The sequence below is a fragment of the Hyla sarda genome, chromosome 12, assembly GCF_029499605.1.
Source record: "Hyla sarda isolate aHylSar1 chromosome 12, aHylSar1.hap1, whole genome shotgun sequence".
NCBI lineage: Eukaryota > Metazoa > Chordata > Amphibia > Anura > Hylidae > Hyla > Hyla sarda.
This window is the reverse complement of record NC_079200.1, coordinates 62918971-62939492: the sequence shown is the minus strand read 5'-3', so window position 1 is coordinate 62939492 and position 20522 is coordinate 62918971. Positions and strand designations below refer to the sequence as shown.

Below are 20522 nucleotides of genomic sequence, written 5' to 3'. Positions count from 1 at the left end.
TTTAGCAAAGACACTTCAAACCAGGAATCCTCTTACCCGTTCTCCAAATCCACCACGGATTCCAGTAGGTCCAGGTAAACCGGGGTCACCAATGTTGCCTTTTGGACCCTGAACAAAATATAGAAAAAAAAACACATAATTGTTATTATAACTATTTTAATGACTCAATGTGAAGTGCTATAGCTACATTCTTGATGCAACCCTACTGCTTCAATGTCCAATCATATCATGGACACCACATTACATTGGTAGTGTGGCTCATGCTGAGGTGACAGAGTGGTGTATCCATGCCATCATGTAACCCTAAACAATGACAGTGGTGATATCCAGGGCCCATATCTGGCTCACTTCAGGGTTCATACAATGCATAATACACATTCTGGCTGTCTCCCCTTTCTGCTCCGAGGTCAATATGATAGGAAGTCAACATTGTACTGTTATATTGTGAAGAGGTGAATTACTGACCTGGAAACCACGCACGCCGGGAGCCCCAATAGGTCCTTGCAGACCAACACCACCCTGTGAAGATAAATAAAATAAACTTTACTTAGAGAGCGATGGTCTAGTTCAGCCTCACCACATATGACACAGAACATAAAGGAGTTTTGACCTCTTTTGTATATGTGCCTGATTTAGCCTATAAAGTCATAGAAGAAGTGACTGCAGCCTCTATGAGAGCACCACTGAGCCTTGGGACATGAAACTATTGTGAACCCTAATTGCTTAGGGGCAGTTTCACCCCATTAAACACATTGCCCTTACATACTAAATGACAGTGTGACAGCTTGTGGTTTTGCAATAGACTCTACAGCATTTGTGAAGGCCTGAAGGATATCTCTGGGAGCTTCATTGAGATTATAACTAAATAACTCATGAGTCTCATTGCGCTTCGGCTAAGGAACAATTTGTTGACTGCAAGTTTGGTTAGACAATTTATTTAGTCATCATTAGTCAGTTAAATGACTATGGGCACTGGAAGTCCCTGGAGTTAAAGCTCTCCAGAGAACCTAATGGTGAGTCTATTTTTCAAGTTTTATGTGGAGCCAATTACATACAAATCTCCTAAACTATAGCCCATTGTTTTGCAGTCTTGCATCCAGTGAAGTCATCAGGCACTCCAGTCCATCCCTATTGACCATCCTGCCAACTTGTCACCCAACCCATCCTACAACCATATTGTATCCAGATCAAGTTCTCCTCAGATCGAGTCCATAGCTGCGCCACTACATGACAATGTAACAGACAGATCAAAAATAGGTTGCACCCACTTACATGTCCTCCTCTGGGTCCAGCCTCTCCTCTCTCTCCTGGAGGTCCAGCTTCACCCTGGAACACAAGACAAACCTCATGACTTAGCTTGGAGAAACACAAGATGTTATGATAACTTAACGGCATAGGACTTGAACTCTATTACTTGAGTCCTCCTTGACGCCAAATGACCCCTTGTGTCAGTTATGGAGCTACAGATTGTTGGAATGATGGAGGTTATCCTAGTTTGGACCTATTTACTGTCTTGTAGGAGTGTGGACAGATGCATTGCCATTGGGTGTTGGTGGATACATACGGGAATACCTGGCTCTCCAGAGGGTCCGGCTTCTCCTAATTCTCCATGGCTGCCCTGAAAGAGGAATAACAGTCAAGAATCTAATGTCTATGCAGAATATAACTATTCTAGTCAAACGCGATACTATACATGAGATGACCAGAGATTATCCATACAGTCACTTACCAGTTGACCCTTCTCTCCCTTAGTTCCAGCCTTACCAGGAAGTCCCTAGTGGAATAGAAACATAGAAGATAAGAGACAGGTTGGAACTCTATGAGTAATGATACTTGAGTGGCCCATTGTATTCTTTTTTGGGCCATCACAGTTTGTGATTTTAAGCTTCTTCAATTACCAATTTCTCTGCCATGATGCTCCCCTGCTTATGCTTTCTCCTTTAGACATTGTGGACCATTGGCTGGTTTCTTACTACATATAGAAATTTTGGACTATTGGAGTTTCTAACTATAGTATATGTTTCCCCACCACCATCTACTGAAATCTGTAGGCTAACAATGTTTAGCACCAAATGTCAAGTAGCTTTTCAACTTCTACTACCCTACAAAGAGTCAAAGGAACCTAAACTACTTACCGGGAGTCCATTTGGTCCTTTCTCACCAGGAACTCCTGGTCTTCCACGATCTCCCTAAAGACACAAGAGGCAAAAACTTATGGCTCCAAGTCATGATTGATAATTTTTTTCAATTTTGATCCCGTATAAATTAGATCTCTCTCCATATCACTTAATATCTTTCCCAGCAGTACAAACCTTCTCACCGTCCAGGCCAGAGGTCCCATCACGTCCATCCTTTCCGGGCATTCCCTGTATAAAGACAATTTGCCAAGATCAATAATGCTCTAAGGCAAATTTGTAATACATTCATCCATGTTGATCATAGGCAGCCATTGCACTCAACCCAAAGCAGCCACAATGGGTCACTAACCGGCTCTCCTATGGGACCTGGACCGCCCGGCATTCCCTTGGGACCAGCTTTGCCCTATACAAATTGCAAACAAATGGCATTAAAGAATCTTGCATTTGTCAGAGAGACCACATATTTACACATATGTTAAACATGGCCCTGTAAACACACTGTTGGCCATAAACACAGTATAACGTGTCCCTTATGTTACAGGACAACAAAATTAACCTCTAAAGGGTCAATATATGGGCTTGTCTTAGACCAATGTGATGGTTTTCAATAGCATTAGGGTCTTTTCACTATGTACAGTATATACAGTACATGTCTTTGGAGGTTGAGAGTTGAACACAAATTTGTATACGTTTAGGAGTGTATAATGAAGTGCACATTACTTACAGTGTCACCTTTAGGCCCAAAATATCCCTGAGGTCCTCTTACTCCTTGATCCCCCTGAAATGACAGACAGTTTGATCGATGATTTATGCTTTCTCAGGAACTTTGAAATCAGAAATGTAAGCAGTGTAACTCTGCTGAACAAATAAGGAATCACTAGCTGAACGACTTCTTTAAGCTGGGTTTCTTCATATAGGGCAACATATCTAATGGGAAAAATAAGCAGTCAGAGGATGGGGAACATGCCTCAAGTTCATACGTACAGCTTTCCCGGGGGGTCCTGGGCGACCAGGGGGTCCTCTAAATCCAGTCGGTCCCTAAAAATAAAATAAAAACAGCACATTTTTTAGTTTTAAGAAAAAAAGTAAATATCAGTAATATATAGTAACCCATAAAATAATATATGTATTGTATATTGTATGAAGCACTCACCCTGTCTCCTGCTGGTCCCACGGGTCCAGTCAGGCCTCTTGCACCTCTTGGGCCCTGCAAAGACAAAACACATCAGGTGAAAAAACGGTTCCATGATATGACATTGATTACAGCTGAGGCTGGGGCTTGTAGTTCCTCAAGATGCTGCTGCATGCACTTCTCAGCTTATGATTTAGTGTATTTTACCTGTAAGCCTACACTTCCAGGGATTCCTGGAGACCCAGGAGGACCGGCCTCACCCTGTGAAAAAGAACACAAAGTCAGCCGTTTGGAGGAACTGTAAAAAATTAAATAGAAGCAAATTAGTTGTAATGTGAATACAAAGGAAAACTGAAGAAATAAAAGGGCTTTCCCGGTAATTATGGGCTGCTTAATGATCTCCTTAATAGGTTTATGTTTCTGCCATCTCCACATGTGGTTAACAAATGTCTAACACAGCATCAAAACGTAGTAAACCCCAGTTAGGGGGCAAAGGTCCTGAGAACTATCACTCATTATGGGAAACTGCAGGGCCCAATGAGGCTGGACTTTAATGTGATAGCCTTGGGGAGTAGGGTATATGGGATGTAGCTGTGCGGTGACTAAAGGGTGTTTGGTTAACCCTTTCTATTCGTGGCGCCAGGGTGAGGGCCCCTCTGTAATGCTTGTCCTACCACCACCCTTCCCAAGAGCGATAGGGAGGTATAGAATAATTGAATGTCCACAACCGGAGAGTTTTGCTGAAAACAGTTAGAGTCCTTAGACTGATATGCACTGTTCCACTAGATTTAGGGGGTTTAGTTGCGGTCCAGTAGTCACGCTAGTTTTAGCGGTGATTAGTTTAGAACTCACGGTTTAGTTTAGGCTGAGGCTGGTAGGTTTTCTGGCCTAGTGTGTCTTTGAAAGTTGCGGAGATCCGTCCTGCTAGTCCGGCATCCACGAGAGCAGCAACCCAAGAGAGCGATAATTGGCTACAGCCCCTTTATATGGGCAGGGGCTGGACTAGAGCTAATTGGTCCAATATTTCTGTCAATCACCTTCACATAGAATTATGGGTAAACATGTGACCCAAGGACCCCCAAAAGTCCTCTAACATACCATAGAAGAATTAACATAGTCACATGACCAAAGGTCCTGCGACGCTAACAAGGTAAGTATACTATACATTATATTAAATATACATTATTATTAAATATGTACATATAGAAACACTATAGCATTAGAGTAGAAGAGAGGCGACTAGGTGCTGTCCCACCTGGGGGACCCTACCTGAACGTAGTTACTCTGACTTTGGGGACCACCATACAAGGTACGGTATGCAATACATTACGCACGTTTAGAAGCGCACGTTTAAAAGCTTTCCTTCTCAGCTCACAGAAATCTCTATCCTGCTTCCCTGGATAGCCCCATGTACTTACAATAGGCCGTGCAGTGAATCAGGAGGGAGATCAATGTGATCTGGGGAGTAAAGTGCGCTAGCATTACCATGCTTCTTCTCGCTCGTTCTACTGATCAGCAGTGCTGAGACCCAGACTGATCAAAACGTTTGACATGTCTCTGTGATATGTGGAATGTTTTTTGAAAAGACAGGGTGACTAAAAATACAGCAAAGATTTACCACCTATTTTACTGCAAAATTTAGATCCTTCACACACTGAGTTCTGGTCTGCTCTATGTATCGTCTTGATGCATGACTAATTTGAGTGTTATCACAGGTAACAAATAAACATTGATAGCTATAGGGCAAAACCTGCCATTGGAGCCCATTGTGAATTGTCCATGCCTGTTCTAGAAAATTCTGAACACCCTAGCATTACCTTTTGACCGTCCTTTCCAACTTCTCCTCGTTCTCCCTTGTGTCCTGTGTGTCCCTGTAAAGAACAGAATGGGACAGTTAATACCCAGATGTGATAAATCCATTCTAACCATTTAAGTAACAGATCAGCAAGAAATCCAACATAGTGGAATCCAGTGCATTAATAATATGAAAGATTAAAACCATGAAGAGCTATAAATGTGTTACTAGTGTGGCAAGTGAAGCATTGTGGTGGGGGATGAAGTGCACTGACAGTGTGTCATGCTTTAGTTGACATTGCTGTGACTTATAGAAGGGGGTCAAAAGTGGTGGACTTCCCGTAAGCTCAAAAGGTGCCACATGTAAACAGGGCTGGTGCAAGGATTTTTGCTACCCTAGGTGAAAGCTAATTCTGCCACTCCTTGACCCCACCTATTAGCTCCACCCTTTGACACACCCCACCTTGCTACTGGGGTGACACACTGTAACAAACTTCCTCCTCATGTAATCTCCTTACTACTGGGGTGACACACTGTAACAAACCCCTCTCATGTAATCTCATTACTACTGGGGTGACACACTGTAACAAACCTCCTCCTCATGTAATCTCCTTACTACTGGGGTGACACACTGTAAAAGACCTCCTCCTCATGTAATCTCATTACTACTGGGGTGACACATTGTAACAAACCTCCTCCACATGTAATCTCCTTACTACTGGGGTGACACACTGTAACAAACCTCCTCCTCATGTTATCTCCATACTGCTGGGGTGACACACTGTAACAAACCTCCTCCTCATGTTATCTCCTTACTACTGGGGTTACACACTGTAACAAACCTCCTCCTCATGTAATCTCCTTACTACTGTGGTGACACACTGTAACAAACCTCCTCCTCATTGAATGTCCTTACTACTGGGGTGACACACTGTAACAAACCTCCTCCTCGTGTAATCACCTTACTACTGGGGTGACACACTGTAATAAACCTCCTCCTCATAATCTCCTTACTACTGAGGTGACACACTGTAACAAACCTCCTCCTCATGTTATCTCCATACTGCTGGGGTGACACACTGTAACAGACCTCCTCCTCCTCATGTTATCTCCTTACTACTGGGGTTACACACTATAACAAACCTCCTCCTCATTGAATGTCCTTACTACTGGGGTGACACACTGTAACAAACCTCCTCCTCATGTAATCAACTTACTACTGGAGTGACACACTAACAAACCTCCTCCTCATGTAATCTCCTTACTACTGGGGTGACACACTGTAACAAACTCCCTCCTCACAGGACGGTGGTTCTGGCTGAGCGGGTGCTTCGGATGCTGACTGGTTACTAACTTTCTTGCAGCGGGTAGAGCAGCACCCCCATCAAGAGGGCGCTGTAGGCAGCTGCCTATTTTGCCTATAGGCAGAACCGGCCTGCATGTAAATGATCTGGAATGGCTCTTTAATGTTGCGAAGAGAAGGCCACATTCCAGGATGAAATTCAGGAGATGGGTACACAAGATAATACTGTATACATTGTTTATGAGGACCAAAGAGGCTATTGACTAATTTATCGAGATCCAATTAATTCCGTAAATTACCTTAAATCCTGGCATTCCAGGTGGGCCGGGGGGTCCTGGTGGGCAAACAGCTGGACACTGATGAAGAAATAGACATGGTTGAGTGCAAAGGCCACTTTAACTGCTTTCAGGTCAATCATTGTATACGGTTAATTGCAGATAAGAAAGAATATGTAAATAATTTCACTAATTCTGCAGGATAAAGAAGAATCTACTACAACTCAATCAGCCTTCATATATAAAACATGCCCTAAATTGATCATAAAGTATAATGACAAGACTAGGAAAACTCTGATCCATTTACATGGCAACATAAAGCAATGGTGACAACCACATTAAGTGTTTACTGTATTCTGGAGCCAAGTGCTTACTGTATCCTAGACCCAAGTTATTAGAACTAGTCACTAATAGGATCCAGTTACTGCATCTGGTCAGGATCCAGTCACTGAATGAAAGCATAGACAGGATATATTTATTGGTATCTAGTTATGGAGTCTAGTTATTGATGAGATCCGGTCACTGACAACCTATTCTTTGACTGAATCCAGTCACTGACAATATCAAGTCGATGACCTAGTCTTTGATACAGTCTATCCATTAAATCTAGTTATTGACAATACCTGACATTACTGTTGAATTATTGATGATATCTTCATGAGATTCATAGGACTGAGTATTGGATTCTGTCATGGTATCTAATGATTAATAACATCTAGTCAATAATTGGAACCAGTCATAGATAAGGTCTTGACTCTTGATCTAGTTATTGATGAGATCAAGGCATTGACTAAATAGAATAATTGATTAGATCCATTCATTGACTAGATTAAGTCTATAGTCATAGATAGGGTCTAGTCATTTGACCTAGTAATTGATAGGGTCTGTTTAATAGACTTAGTCATTAATAGGATCTATGTATAGAAATAAATAATGATGGCACTCACCACACACGGGGTGACAGCTGTACTTTATTCAGAAACCAGCAGACTACAGCATGGAGAGGAGGGACGCCAGGAGCATTATAGCATTAACAGGTTCTAGTCGTTGGATTCTAGTAATTGCATCCACTTGATAGGGTCTGGTCATTGGTAGGGTCTAGTCATTATATATGGTCATTGGTAGGGTCTAGTCTGGTCAATGGTCTGGACTAGGTCTGGTCAATGGTCTGGTTATTGATAGGGTCTGGTTATTAGAGCTGATCACTGACAGGGTTTGGTAAGTAGATCTGGTCATTGATAGGGTCTAGTCATTAGATCTGGTCACTGATAGGGTCTGGTCATTGATAGGGTCTAGTTATTGGATTTAGTTATTTAGAGGATTATGCTGTGGGAGCTAATCATTTCAATAATCTAGTAATTAATCCAGTTATTATATGGAGAAGAAGATGCTGACTATAATAGGATATTTTCAACATATGATAAGACAAATGAGAAATAAATCTATAGATTCAATCTGCAAAATGTTAGAACTGCCAAATTGGCAACTTGGAAATTGTGTTTTTTTTCCACAATCAGACACTATTTTTTGGGGGGGATTTCTTAAACAACGAGACACCCCCCCCCCCCCCCCAAAAAAAATAAAAAAAAATAAATAAAAAACAACAAGCAAGCCAAGCTCTAGAAAATAAGGAAATACTTACCTGTAGGTCTCCATTTCCATCAGGAACAACTCCAGGAAGACCCTACAGTAAGAGAGAGCAAAGACTGTATGATGAATAGACAAAGCGTGACCATACACAGATAATGTTACACTTGAAATCCTGCATGTTAAGATATCTAACGACATTAGACAAACGTTGACTGGCCCTTTGTTCCTTCAGAAGATAAAACAATGCACAATATTTCTAGAAAAGTCTTTTTCCCTTTTCCCCAATTTCTCCCCAATTAGAACACATTTAAACAGAACCAAACCGAATGTGCATGTGTATGGTTGAGTCTAAAGTAATAGTTGTCAGCGTTTGGCTGTCGACTATTGTGTATGATAAACATGAATCCTGTCCTATCATCAGTGTAGAGTAAAAGATGTACTGTTAGTATGACTTACCGGAGGGCCTGGTGGTCCTGCAGGTCCAGGAAGTCCTGGTGGGCCAGCGGGTCCCTGTAAAACACAACAAATATCAACTAGATCCAAACAATATGGTTTAATACCCAGAATAAAGCTAACCTGAACAATGTCAACCATCAAAATGTTTTTATTATATGTTTTTGCATGAATTGTTGTGGAATGATATAATGGATGTATTCTGCCCTAAGTGGTGGTTATTTTTTTCAAATGACTAACTTTAGGGTCAAATTATAAAAGAGGGGGGAAAAAAACAAAGTCTTTACCATATCAGGTACATGTGTATTTCCAACTGTGGTTAACTTATTGGGATGTATTTTTATCAAGGCATTCTTCCACTGACAGACCTTTTAAAAAGCATTGTCATGGAGTACACGCATATTGGAAAGAGGAGATTTTTGGACCCAACAGGGATTCCCCTGGTTCTCTGGTAGGCCTGTGCAATTCTTATCTCAAGTAAGGCCTTGGATATTTTTCCTTTAGTACCTTCATCTGTACAACAACACTAATACTAAGCCACCAGCCAGATAAAGGAAGAAACCGATCTTTAGGTCATTAGTATTGGGCATTATCCTCCTTGCAATAGCATTATTTTTGAATTTCCTGAAGATCATACATATAGCTATAGATAAAGACTTACCGCGGGACCTTGGGGCCCTTTACCTCCAGGTAAACCACTTGGTCCAGCAAGACCCTGTGACATGGGAAAAATAAGAAGAATAACCAATTAAGATTGATAAGTTGAAGAAAGAAAGGAGAATCCTTCAAGGAGGTGACCAAGGAAAGACAAAGGCTAGTTATAAGCCCTACAGACCAAGGAAGTCAGAAACAGAGTCCGGAGCAGAAAGGAAGGAAAAACAGGTGGGTCAAGCATGAGAAAGGTAAGCATATTTTGTGAGTTAGAAAATTGTTCTATAGTGATAAAATACAGTACATATAGAGTCAGGTATCACACTTACAGGGGGTCCAGGTGGTCCTCTTCCCTGCAAAGAAAAGCAGGAATATGATTATGGAAAAAAACAAACAGTTCTACGAAAGTGGTCCAGTGTTGAGGTGTGCCATAGACAAGGCATACATCCATAGAGGTGCCATGAGAATGGAGCGGCTCAACTTAGGAAATGGCAGAGAATAAATATAGAAAGATGGGTGGGGGGCCTTCAAGCTCTGGGCCTTCCTGTACATGGTAGGATATGATGCCATGAGCAGCACCAGCAGAGGGCCCAATTTTGTGTCTACTTTACATAAGTCACTGGCCGCAGAAAATGGCAACTGGAGACTGTTGGCCAGCACTTGTCACACTTGATCCCTGCCATAACTAAATGGTCCCATTAGTTTATTTTGAGAAAGTTAGGAGGAGAGTCTTTTGGGTGACTCCTTTCGACTATGAAACTTATAGAGGAATGGCTCCAAAAATCCAACATGGCAGATCCTCTTTAACTAAGAAACTACAAAATGTTTTGCTGCCCTCTGCGAGAAGCTTTGTCTTTGACTGTGGTGGTGGTGAGATCTGTTGACTTGGAGATCATCATTATTTACTAGAGATGAGACTGGATCCTACAGGTAAGGGATCTCTAACTTTTGTCATAGGAATTTTACCTTTGTTGCTGGAATCCATTCCATGATGGATAATGAAGAATGCAGGGGTGTACAGGGGGTGTTCAAGGTTTTAACGGCCCTTTTGTTTCCTATTGTGCTGCCTACCTACAGGGGGACCCACCTTCCTACTAGGTGCACCTACCTTCCTACTGGTAAACCTACCTTTGTAATGGGGGAACTACCTACCCCTCCCCAACATACTTACCTACCCACTCTTTCTGTGTAGGCCACCAATATGGGCATTATAACTGTTTGGGGCATTATGGGTGGGAGGGTACTGGAAGCCTAAGATGTTTGGTAGAGATAAGTCATGGATGGGAGAAGTCTTTATGGCAGTCTGGGCCAAATGGAATTGGAAAGTAAATGACTCTGATCAAATATGATGTGCCCTGTGAGTCACTAGGAGTAACTACACTGTCTTCACTTATATGGTCTTCAGAGCCTGTGTATTGCTGGTATCCACCACTGTATGGTGGTAAAATTGTTCTTTCTTTTAGTCATTGTTTTTTTTTAGTCATTGTTGCCCCCCACCCCCTCCCTTTGGAAAATGTATATCCTCAATGCTATTGTGAAGCCTCAGAAGCCTCAAAATGTATTGAATACAAGGAAGTTGCTTGGTTAACCAGGCCTAAAGTGTTCAAAGGTCCTGGTCAAGTCCCACGCATACTCATGAAAAATATGGACTAACTTTGTAGACAAGGGGTTGTGTGGTTTAGATCATTAGTATCTCAAATGTATATCAATACTCACTGGAGCTCCATCAGGTCCGGGTGGTCCTAAATCTCCCTAAAACAAGATGCACAAGTCAAAGGGTAGTTAAATCTGATTGGCTTTCACAGAAGATATGCACTTATCTCATCTACTGATGATCATACATGTAAACACACAAAATACCAAACAGCCAACCCAACATAAGCCAATACGAACGATCCTAATCACCCATCTTACTCTGTGGCTTCCCCTTCTTCTTTATATGCATCGGCCTGACCTAATATGCACACAGTAACACATAATATAGTTTTCCACTAGTGGGATTCTGGGGTTCCCCAAGAAGAGTCACACTGCTTTATGGGGGTACCTTGTGGTCAGTCATCTACATGACCATTAATACCTGGGGGATATCACTTTCTGTTGTTGCATGCATTCTGCCAAATAGACAATGTGTATTCTCCTATTGTTGTGGAGTCAAATTATGTTACTTGATTAAATAGAATGATGACAAAGTAATGGATGATGCATCATCAGATGAAGGAAAAAGAAGACTGAATGATTGTATGAAGAAGAAAAAAGAGATGAAGAAAAACTGGATGACGTAAGAGGAAGATGATGATCATAGAGGGATAGAAGAAAGACAAGTAGGAGATGGCAGATTAAAATGGGTGGATGATGATGATAGGACTGATGTTGCTTAATATGAATGACAGCAGTTGTAAATGATGGTGTAAAGAAGTTGGATGATTTTATGATAAAGGTGATAACAATCTTAATGTTGATCATGATGGATAATGGAACTGTGATTTAAACAATAGATGGAAATGCGATGATGATGAGAATCTTGATGTAGATATAATAAATGTTGTTAGGTTAAAGGGTTATCCAGGAAAAAACTTTTTTTTATATATCAACTGGCTCCAGAAAGTTAAACAGATTTATAAATTACTTCTATTAAAAATCTTAATCCTTTCAGTACTTATGAGCTTCTGAAGTTAAGGTTGTTCTTTTCTTTCTAAGTGCTCTCTGATGACACGTGTTTCGGGAACCACCCAGTTTAGAAGCAAATACCCATAGTAAACCTCTTCTAAACTGGGCGGTTCCCGAGACACGTGTCATCAGAGAGGACTTAGACAGAAAAGAACAAGCTTAACTTCAGATGCTCATAAGTACTGAATGGTTTAAGATTTTTTTTAATAGAAGTAATTTACAAATCTGTTTAACTTTCTGGAGCCAGTTGATATATAAAAAAAGTTTTTCCTGGATGTGATAATGATGACAGATAATAAAGAGAAGAAGGTGAGGAGATGATGAAAGTGATGTATGAAAACTGAATATGACAGAATTAGAAAAATCCAATGATAGAGCTGGACTGGATGATAAGGTAAATTTAACAATGATAGTTACATAGTTACATAGTTAGTACAGTCGAAAAAAGACATATGTCCATAAAAAAGGTAGAAGTTCATGATGGATAAAGAGTGGTGAAACAATGACAGAAAGTGGTGTGTAAATGACAGAAGAAAAAACATGAAGACAGAAAACAGGTAAAGGCAGAAAGAAGAACAAGATGATGGATCTAAATGGCAGATCATAGCTATGATATGAATGACAGAGGAGAGTGGGTGATGATAGGTGAATGTAGATGGGAAGAGGAGAATGATAATAATGCATGATAAAAGTAAGAGGATGTGGATTTATGGAACTTGATGATGATGGAGATGATGATGATGATGATGGTAGTGATGATGATGATGATGAAGATGGTAATGATGATGATGATGGTAGTGATGATGACAGCCTCGATAATGACAAAAGAAAAGAACAGATAATCATAGAAGGAAGAAGTAGATGATTGGAGATGATGGCATCACTTTATATTGGTGGAAATGGAGTTTGATTAAAAGAAAAGAAGGATGACATAGAGGTGAGAAGAAAAAGAATAACAAAAGGTTTGTTCAGGATTAGTAGTAAGACATGACTGCCTTTTCTTTCAGTAATAGCGCTACACAGGTGCACAGGTGGTTTCTGGCACAGCAGCTCAGATCCAATGAAGAGAGTGAGTCTGAGCTGCAATACCACCCCAAGCCTGTGGACAGATGTGGTGCTGTTTTGGGAGAAAACATCCATGCTTTTTTTATTTTTTTTTTATTGCTCCTGTTGAACAACTGGGAACATTATCAGCCAAATAATCTAGATCTCATTTTGATGAGGAACCCCTTGATACCACTTTCATGTTAGACTTCACAGAGTGCACCTACCCGTTCTCCTGGTGGTCCGTCAGGGCCAGGTTTCCCATCAGGCCCAGTTAGTCCCTAGAAAATAAAAAGAAATGTTATCAATGACATGTATCTAGGACTTAGCTGTAGGTGATATAAGGGCAGCAGTAATATCTGAGCCCTGGTGCTTGAAGGGCCCCATAAGAAGACACCAGTGTTAGAGTATATTCACACAGGCAAGAAATGCTGTTTTAAACATGGAAAAAGCACAGATTTCTGCATCCAAAACAGAGGGGTTTCACTGCACAAAACCCAATACAATTGACTTCAATGGGAGCAAGAAAAACCCACTGAGAAGAAGTGACATGTCTTCTTTTCCGTGTGGTTCAGTGCCAAAGTTCCCAAGGAGCAGTGAAGTGAATGGGAGCTTCAGGGAAGCCGTCCCCACTCCCCCATCCCCACTGCCCCGTCCCCACTCCCCCATCCCCACTCCCCCATCCCCACTCCCCCATTCCCACTCCCCCATCCCCACTCCCCCATCCCCACTGCCCATGGCTCGTAGAGAGCTGTGCAGAAGGCACATGATGTACCCTTATTAACATACCCTTAGGCTATGTTCACTTATTGTATGTTAAGTCATATTTGTAGTTGTAAAAAATGGGACAGTTTTTTCTAAAAAAGCAAAGTTATAAAAAATGAATGCCGGTTATTTCACCTTTTATGGGCGTTTTTTTTTTTTTTTTACCATTTTACGTTCGGATTTTAATATTTCAACTGTTACTTCTCAATAACGGACGCAAATAATGAATATGCTCATTATTTTTATACAATGTATGAACTAACAGACGCTTTTATATAGACTAATAGAACACATCAGTTTCCAAAAATACTGGCATTTTTCATACTCTGTTTTATGGTTCATATTACAATGTGTGAACGTGGCCTTATGTTTAGCCCAGGAACTATATTGCAGTCGAGCAGATGGGTAATAATATGCTACTACAAAGCATGCTCTTGCAGCATTAGTTCTAGGTAGCGCCCATGCGTACATGACACTTAGAAGATGCCTGTCTGCTAACCCCCTTGACATTTTGCAGATTTGATAAATGAAAATGAATTACTTACATCAATACCTGGCAGTCCAGACAGTCCGGGTTTTCCAGGTTCTCCTGGTTTTCCAGGGGCTCCTTTTGGACCCTTTTGTATTAGAAAGACAAAGATATATTAGACAATTCTGGTCTAAAGCGTCCAATGTGTTGCAGGTGCAGTGATGCCCAATGTTCTGTATACCATCCCAATAACTCTTCCCAATAATTACTGAACCAACTGTAGCCGAATAGTGGCCCATAGCAGGCCATAAGGGCACAGCTGGAACCAAACTACAGCTTAGGTGCAATGTCTGTAAATGTCTGAAATTCACTTCTTGTCCCTTCTTTCTCATTCTTTACACTGCAGCTCTGTTTGGTTTTATTGGCTATTGTGTACTAGAAAGAGCCCACCAAAATGATATGGGTTTATACTTACTGGGGTTCCAGGTAAACCAGGGGGGCCAAGTTCACCCTGTAAGTTAAATAAAAGAAAGATATTAGTGGGGGGAAAAAAACAAAAGTCTGATAAAGTTACCATGAATGCATTATCAGTGATTATAACCCTTATAGCCCTCATAGAGGTGTTACTGTTTGGAAGCCATGTTTTTTTTTGGTTTTTTTTTAGCAGGAATGTGACTGAAAATAGGGGCTCCTGCTCCGGAGTGCCACCATATATTGCATGGTAAAGGGAATGTTTGGTCAGAAAATTACCTGTTTAACTAAATCAGATTTTTTTAAACATATTTTTAAGAATTTTTTTTGATTTTTTTTCTAATTTTCTATTTTTATATCTATATTTTATCATTCTAAAATCTTGCAGTTCCCATTCTGGCCAATAGGGATAAAACTAAGCTGAGACTCCCTGTTCTGTACAGATAGTTTTCCAGTAACTTTCTTCTCAAAGCAGTGAAAGGTGACACTAGTATAAAAGACACACACAATAGACTTTGCTTAAAGAACAGCAGCCTCCTCCCTATAGAATGACCTCTGAAAAGGACACAATTCGTCTGAATGGGACAGGTCCAGTCTATTACGGTCTATGGTCCATGGGTCCTGCTGTAAAGCAAATCACTATTGGGGAGATTTATCAAAACCTGTCCAGGAGGAAACGTTGCCCATAGCAACCAATCAGAGCGTGTATTACATTTTTAACAAGGCCTCTGCAAAATAAAAGAAGCAATCTGATTGGTTGCTATGGGCAACTTTTACTTTGCGCAGGTTTTGATAAATCTCCCCTTAAAGGGGAACTCCGGAGGAAACAAGTGGAAAATAAATGTTTTCAAATCAACCAGTGCCAGAAAGTTAAACAGATTTGTAAATGACTTCTATTTCAAAATCTGAAGCCTTCCAGTACTTCTCAGTTGCTGTACACTACAGAGAAATTTGTTAAGTTCTTTCCAGTATAACAACAGTGCTCTCTGCTGACACCTCTGTCCGTATCAGGAACTGTCCAGATTAGAAGCATATCCCCATAGAAAACCTATCCTGCTCTGGACAGTTCCTGACACGGACAGAGGTATCAGCCGAGAGCAGTGTGGTCAGACTGGAAAGAACTTCACAAAAGTATATCTGTAGTATACAGCAGCTGATAAGTACTAGAAGGGTTAAGATTTTTTAATAGAAGTAATTTATAAATCTGTTTAACTTTATGGAGCCAGTTGATTTGAACACATTTTTTCCCACCGGAGTTCCCCTTTAAATGCTGTTAAAACAGTTTAGGCAAAGTTGCAGCCCCCATAATAATGCACAAAAATAATTTAAAAAAATAACAAGAATAAAAAAAAGAAACGTATAAGAAAAAAAGAATATGCTTTAATGTATCTGACTCTAATAATAAAAAAAAAATCTAGGAGGTGACACATTCCCTTTAATTGGAAAGGATGTAATACCACATTTCATGCTGCAGATTTTATGTTGTAAATTATCATTGATTTACAAGCATAAAATCTGCAACAGGAAATCCTTAGCATACACAGTACATGTGAACATACCCGTAAGCTGTGCTGTTTATGTTAGGGTCTATTCCGCCGTGTGAATAGACCCTTATTCCAGGATTTATGTAAACAGAGTAGCTCAAGGGAGTCAATGGGAGTTACACAAATTGTGAAAGTTCTGCGCTTCGGCTGCTTTAAGCTTTCCCGACCACATCCGGCGGTACTAACAGGCTGCAAAAGTAAACTGACAAGATCGGACAACTCCTTTAAGGAGTTATTCAACCAGGAAGAACACTGACTTTTGACATTGGCTGAAAGGAGGTACAGACCCACAAAAAGTGGATTTTGCATTTCAATACTGGGCCAGACAGGTAAGCAGTGTTAAATGCTTTTACAGCATTTTTTTTTTTTTTTACCCGACATTGCAGTTCTCCTTTAAGAGTATGTTCACACTGCGGAATCTCCGCTCACGGAATTATGCAAGCGGAGATTCCGTCAGGCGGCCGGCGCCTAAAATACTTTGGTGGTAGAACCGTGGGGCACTGCGCCGTCACCATTGATGGCTATGCAGTACTCGCGGAATTCCATGCAAAGAATGAAAAGAATGAATATGTTATTTCTTTGTGCGGAACAATTTCAGTGGCAGAGTGGTCCGCTGCTGAAATTCCGCAATGTGAACAGGTCTTGCGGAAGACCCATTCACACTGACGGTACTGTTCACTGCGTGGAATTCTACTAAAGGAATTCCGCTCGAGGAATTCTGTGGGAATTCCGCAATGTGAACATAACCATAGAGTCCAACTCAAGAGAGAATTTCCAGGCTGTGTTCACACGCTGCATTTTTTATTCATTTTTTTTGTAGTAACATTGCGTTACGATTTTTTTTTTTTCCAGAGACTTGGGCCTGGTTTACACAAAACTTGTGCGGAATGTCTGCACGGAGTATTCCACACGGACATTCCGCTGCAGCAGAGTCCCATTGATTTCAATGGTCTTGTCCATAAGGAGTTAAAGGAGTTCACTTAGTCTTTGCATTGTGTGTCTGTGTGTGCCACACTAAGCATGGACAACAGAAAGAGGAGAAGAGAACTGTCTGAGGACTTGAGTACCAAAATTGTGTCAAAATATCAACAATCTCAAGGTTACAAGTCCATCTCCAGAGATCTAGATTTGCCTTTGTCCACAGTGCGCAACATTATCAAGAAGTTTGCAACCCATGACACTGTAGCTAATCTCCCTGGGTGTGGACGGAAGAGAAAAATTGATGAAATGTGTCAACGCAGGATAGTCTGGATGGTGGATAAGCAGCCCCAAACAAGTTCCAAAGATATTCAAGCTGTCCTGCAGGCTCAGGGAGCATCAGTGTCGCCATTGAAATGAAACGCTATGGCAGGAGACCCAGGAGGACCCCGCTACACAGACATAAAAAGGCAAGACTACATTTTGCCAAAATGAACTTAACCAAAATCCTTCTAGAAAAACATCTTGTGGACAGATGAGACAATGATAGAGCTTTTTGGTAAAGCACATCATTCTACTGTTTACTGAAAATGGAATGAGGCCTACAATGAAAAGAACACAGTAACTACAGTGAAATATGGTGAAGATTCAATGATGTTTTGGGGTTGTCTTGCTGCCTCTGGCACTGGGCGCCTTGAATGTGTGCAAGGTATCATGAAATCTGAGGATTACCAATGGATTTTGGGCCGCACTGTACAGCCCAGTGTCAGAAAGCTGGGTTTGTGTCCGAGATCTTGGGTCTTCCAGCAGGACAATGACCCCAAACATACATCAAAAAGCACCCAGAAATGGGCAACAAAGAACACAAAGTGGCCAGCAATGAGTCTAGATCTAAATCCCATGGGACACCTGTAAAGAGATCTTAAAATTGCTGTTGGGAAAAGGAGCCCTTCCAAAAAGAGAAACCTTGGGCAGTTTGCAAAAGAAGGCTGAGAGGTGTAAGAAGCTTATTGGTGGTTATAGGAAGCGACTGATTTCAGTTATTTTTTCCAAAGGATGCGCAACCAAATATTAAATTAAGGGTGCAAATAATTTTGTCCAGCCCATTTTTGGAGTTTGGTGACATTATGTCCAATTTGCTTTTTTTCCTCCATTTTTAGTTTAGTTTCAATACACACAAAGGGAATAAACATGTGTATAGCAAAACATGAGCAGTGAGACTATGGAAGTCTCTGCCAGAGGAGGTGGTCATGGGGAACTCTGAAAAAGAATCAAATATGGGGTCTGGATCCATTTTTGGAGAATAATAACATCGCTGGTTATGTATAATAGATTTATAGGGACAACTGGAGGTTGATCAAGGGATTTATTCTGATGCCATAATTGGAGTTGGGAAGGAATTTTTACCTCTAGTATGGAGTTTTTTTGCTTTGTTTTTTACTTCCTCTGGATCAACTCAGTAGGGACTCAGTAGGGATATTGGTTGAGCTTGATGGTCTTTTTTTTTAACCTTATTAACTATGTTACTATGTATTACTGCAATCCTTTTCTGTGAGAAATACTTAATTTTCTTGAAATATTTTAGGGGTGCCAACATTTCTTCTTGATCAGAAGGAAAAACTTGATGCTGGATTGACGCTCTTCTGTGGCAAGGACGATAAAAAAAATCTATATAATGGATAACATAACAAAATGATGAAAGTAAGGCTTTATTGCCAAAGTATATAGTGAAACATACAATCGGACAATACGTTTTGAGGGGAGGACTCCCCTCTTCGTCAGGTCCTACAGTTGGTATTACACAGCCATTTTTATAATGAAAAAAGCCCACAAAACTACGAGAGCTGACATCACTCGTGCACATGAGCAATGCAAAATACACAATATCTGTTAATAAAATTAAATAATGATACAAAGTGGTGATACTGTATATATACATATAAGGATTGAAACATATAAATTCAAGACATTAGCAGAGGTAATAAAATTGCGGCTGCAATGGACCATGTCACTAATAGCTTTTTGTTCCCCGTCTTGACAGGAACTTTATACATCGCAAGACTTCATTGCGGCCGCAATTTTATTACCTCCGCTAATGTCTTGAATTTATAATAGCCTTACTTTTATTATTTTGTTATTCGTTTTCGGTTATATTGATTTATCATCCTTGCCACGGGGGAGCGCCATTCCAGCATCAAGTTTTTTCTTCTAATTAAGAAGAATTGCCTTCACTACATGTTCTGCAACCGTCCCTGCGACTGAAGAGACGGGATTTATGCCGGCAGCCCCCGAGTAAATCACCACCTATTATGGTCTATGGCGTATAACGGTCTATGGCATATAACGGTGTTGTGCTCGCAGTACAATGCAGAGAGGTGAGTGCATCGCTATCTACATATTCCCCTGTTGTCATTTTAATGCCGGCACATGTCTGTGCATTCTCTTTTTTTATCCAATTCCTCTACATGTATAACCCTGTATTGACCGGTGCAGATGGCTTTTCTGTGCGTTAAAATCCAGGGGGGTCATTTTGTGGCCAGAGAGAGGGCATTTTAATCCTGGTGTATTGTTTACACTAGGATTTATCATGTGCATAACATTACATAACAGTCAGGAACCCAGATGATTGTGATAAAGTGATGCACTGATTTTTTTTTTAAGGCATGTTAAACATGTTATGTGTGAACACAGCCACCATAACTTTGTGGACATACATGATGCGTGTATCCTGTAGTCTATTTTTAATTAGGTGCACTACATTGATGACCGTCATGTTTTTTTGTTTTAGTTTTTTTTTTAAAGCTAAGGAGGGTTGTGTGGGGTGCATTTTTTGCAATAAATTAGTTTTTTTTAATGGTGTTAAGTTTTGTTTTTTAACTTTACTCTACAGGCTTATTAGTGGAAACTGATAGATACCAGGAAAAGCTGGGTACCAACAGACCTGGAGTGTCAAAAATGTCGCTCCAATGCCTAGTCCGTAGCAGGCTTACATTATTTAGGGCTAATAACAATGGTCCTCGCCAACCCTGGTAATGTCAGGCTGGTGCTGCTTTGTTTGTATTTGGCGGATTTTAAAAATATGCATTTTATGTATTTATAAAAAAATAAAAAAGGTTTTGGGTTTTTCCCCTTATTTTGATATCAACCAGAGCAGCAGTAGCTGTGTGCCTCCCACCCCCACCGTACTAAGTTGTGAAAACTGTGGCAAGGGGTGGGGGAGGTTTCTGGGTTGTGAGGGCATCAGCACTCAAAGTGCCCAGGACAGCAGGAATTCAAAATACGGTCCTGACAGTAACCTCTACAGTATT

At 40.7% G+C, this 20522-nt stretch overlaps 1 protein-coding gene across 3 annotated transcripts in view; it reads right to left on the bottom strand.

The window, feature by feature from the left end:
- Nucleotides 1-20522, bottom strand: part of COL9A3 (collagen type IX alpha 3 chain) — a 50160-nt gene that overhangs the window by 13503 nt on the left and 16135 nt on the right. For all 3 annotated transcript variants that reach the window (XM_056548463.1, XM_056548464.1, XM_056548462.1), the window contains exons 3-24: nt 14757-14792; nt 14358-14429; nt 13275-13328; nt 11053-11088; nt 9666-9689; nt 9347-9400; nt 8689-8742; nt 8285-8326; nt 6667-6723; nt 5088-5141; nt 3478-3531; nt 3292-3345; nt 3123-3176; nt 2863-2916; nt 2488-2541; nt 2313-2366; nt 2136-2189; nt 1730-1774; nt 1565-1618; nt 1273-1326; nt 466-519; nt 37-108 (exon numbers count right to left, since the gene is read on the bottom strand). In XM_056548463.1, the coding sequence (XP_056404438.1) occupies nt 37-108; nt 466-519; nt 1273-1326; nt 1565-1618; nt 1730-1774; nt 2136-2189; nt 2313-2366; nt 2488-2541; nt 2863-2916; nt 3123-3176; nt 3292-3345; nt 3478-3531; nt 5088-5141; nt 6667-6723; nt 8285-8326; nt 8689-8742; nt 9347-9400; nt 9666-9689; nt 11053-11088; nt 13275-13328; nt 14358-14429; nt 14757-14792 (1140 nt within the window). The remainder of the gene's footprint in view (nt 1-36; nt 109-465; nt 520-1272; nt 1327-1564; nt 1619-1729; nt 1775-2135; nt 2190-2312; nt 2367-2487; nt 2542-2862; nt 2917-3122; nt 3177-3291; nt 3346-3477; nt 3532-5087; nt 5142-6666; nt 6724-8284; nt 8327-8688; nt 8743-9346; nt 9401-9665; nt 9690-11052; nt 11089-13274; nt 13329-14357; nt 14430-14756; nt 14793-20522) is intronic.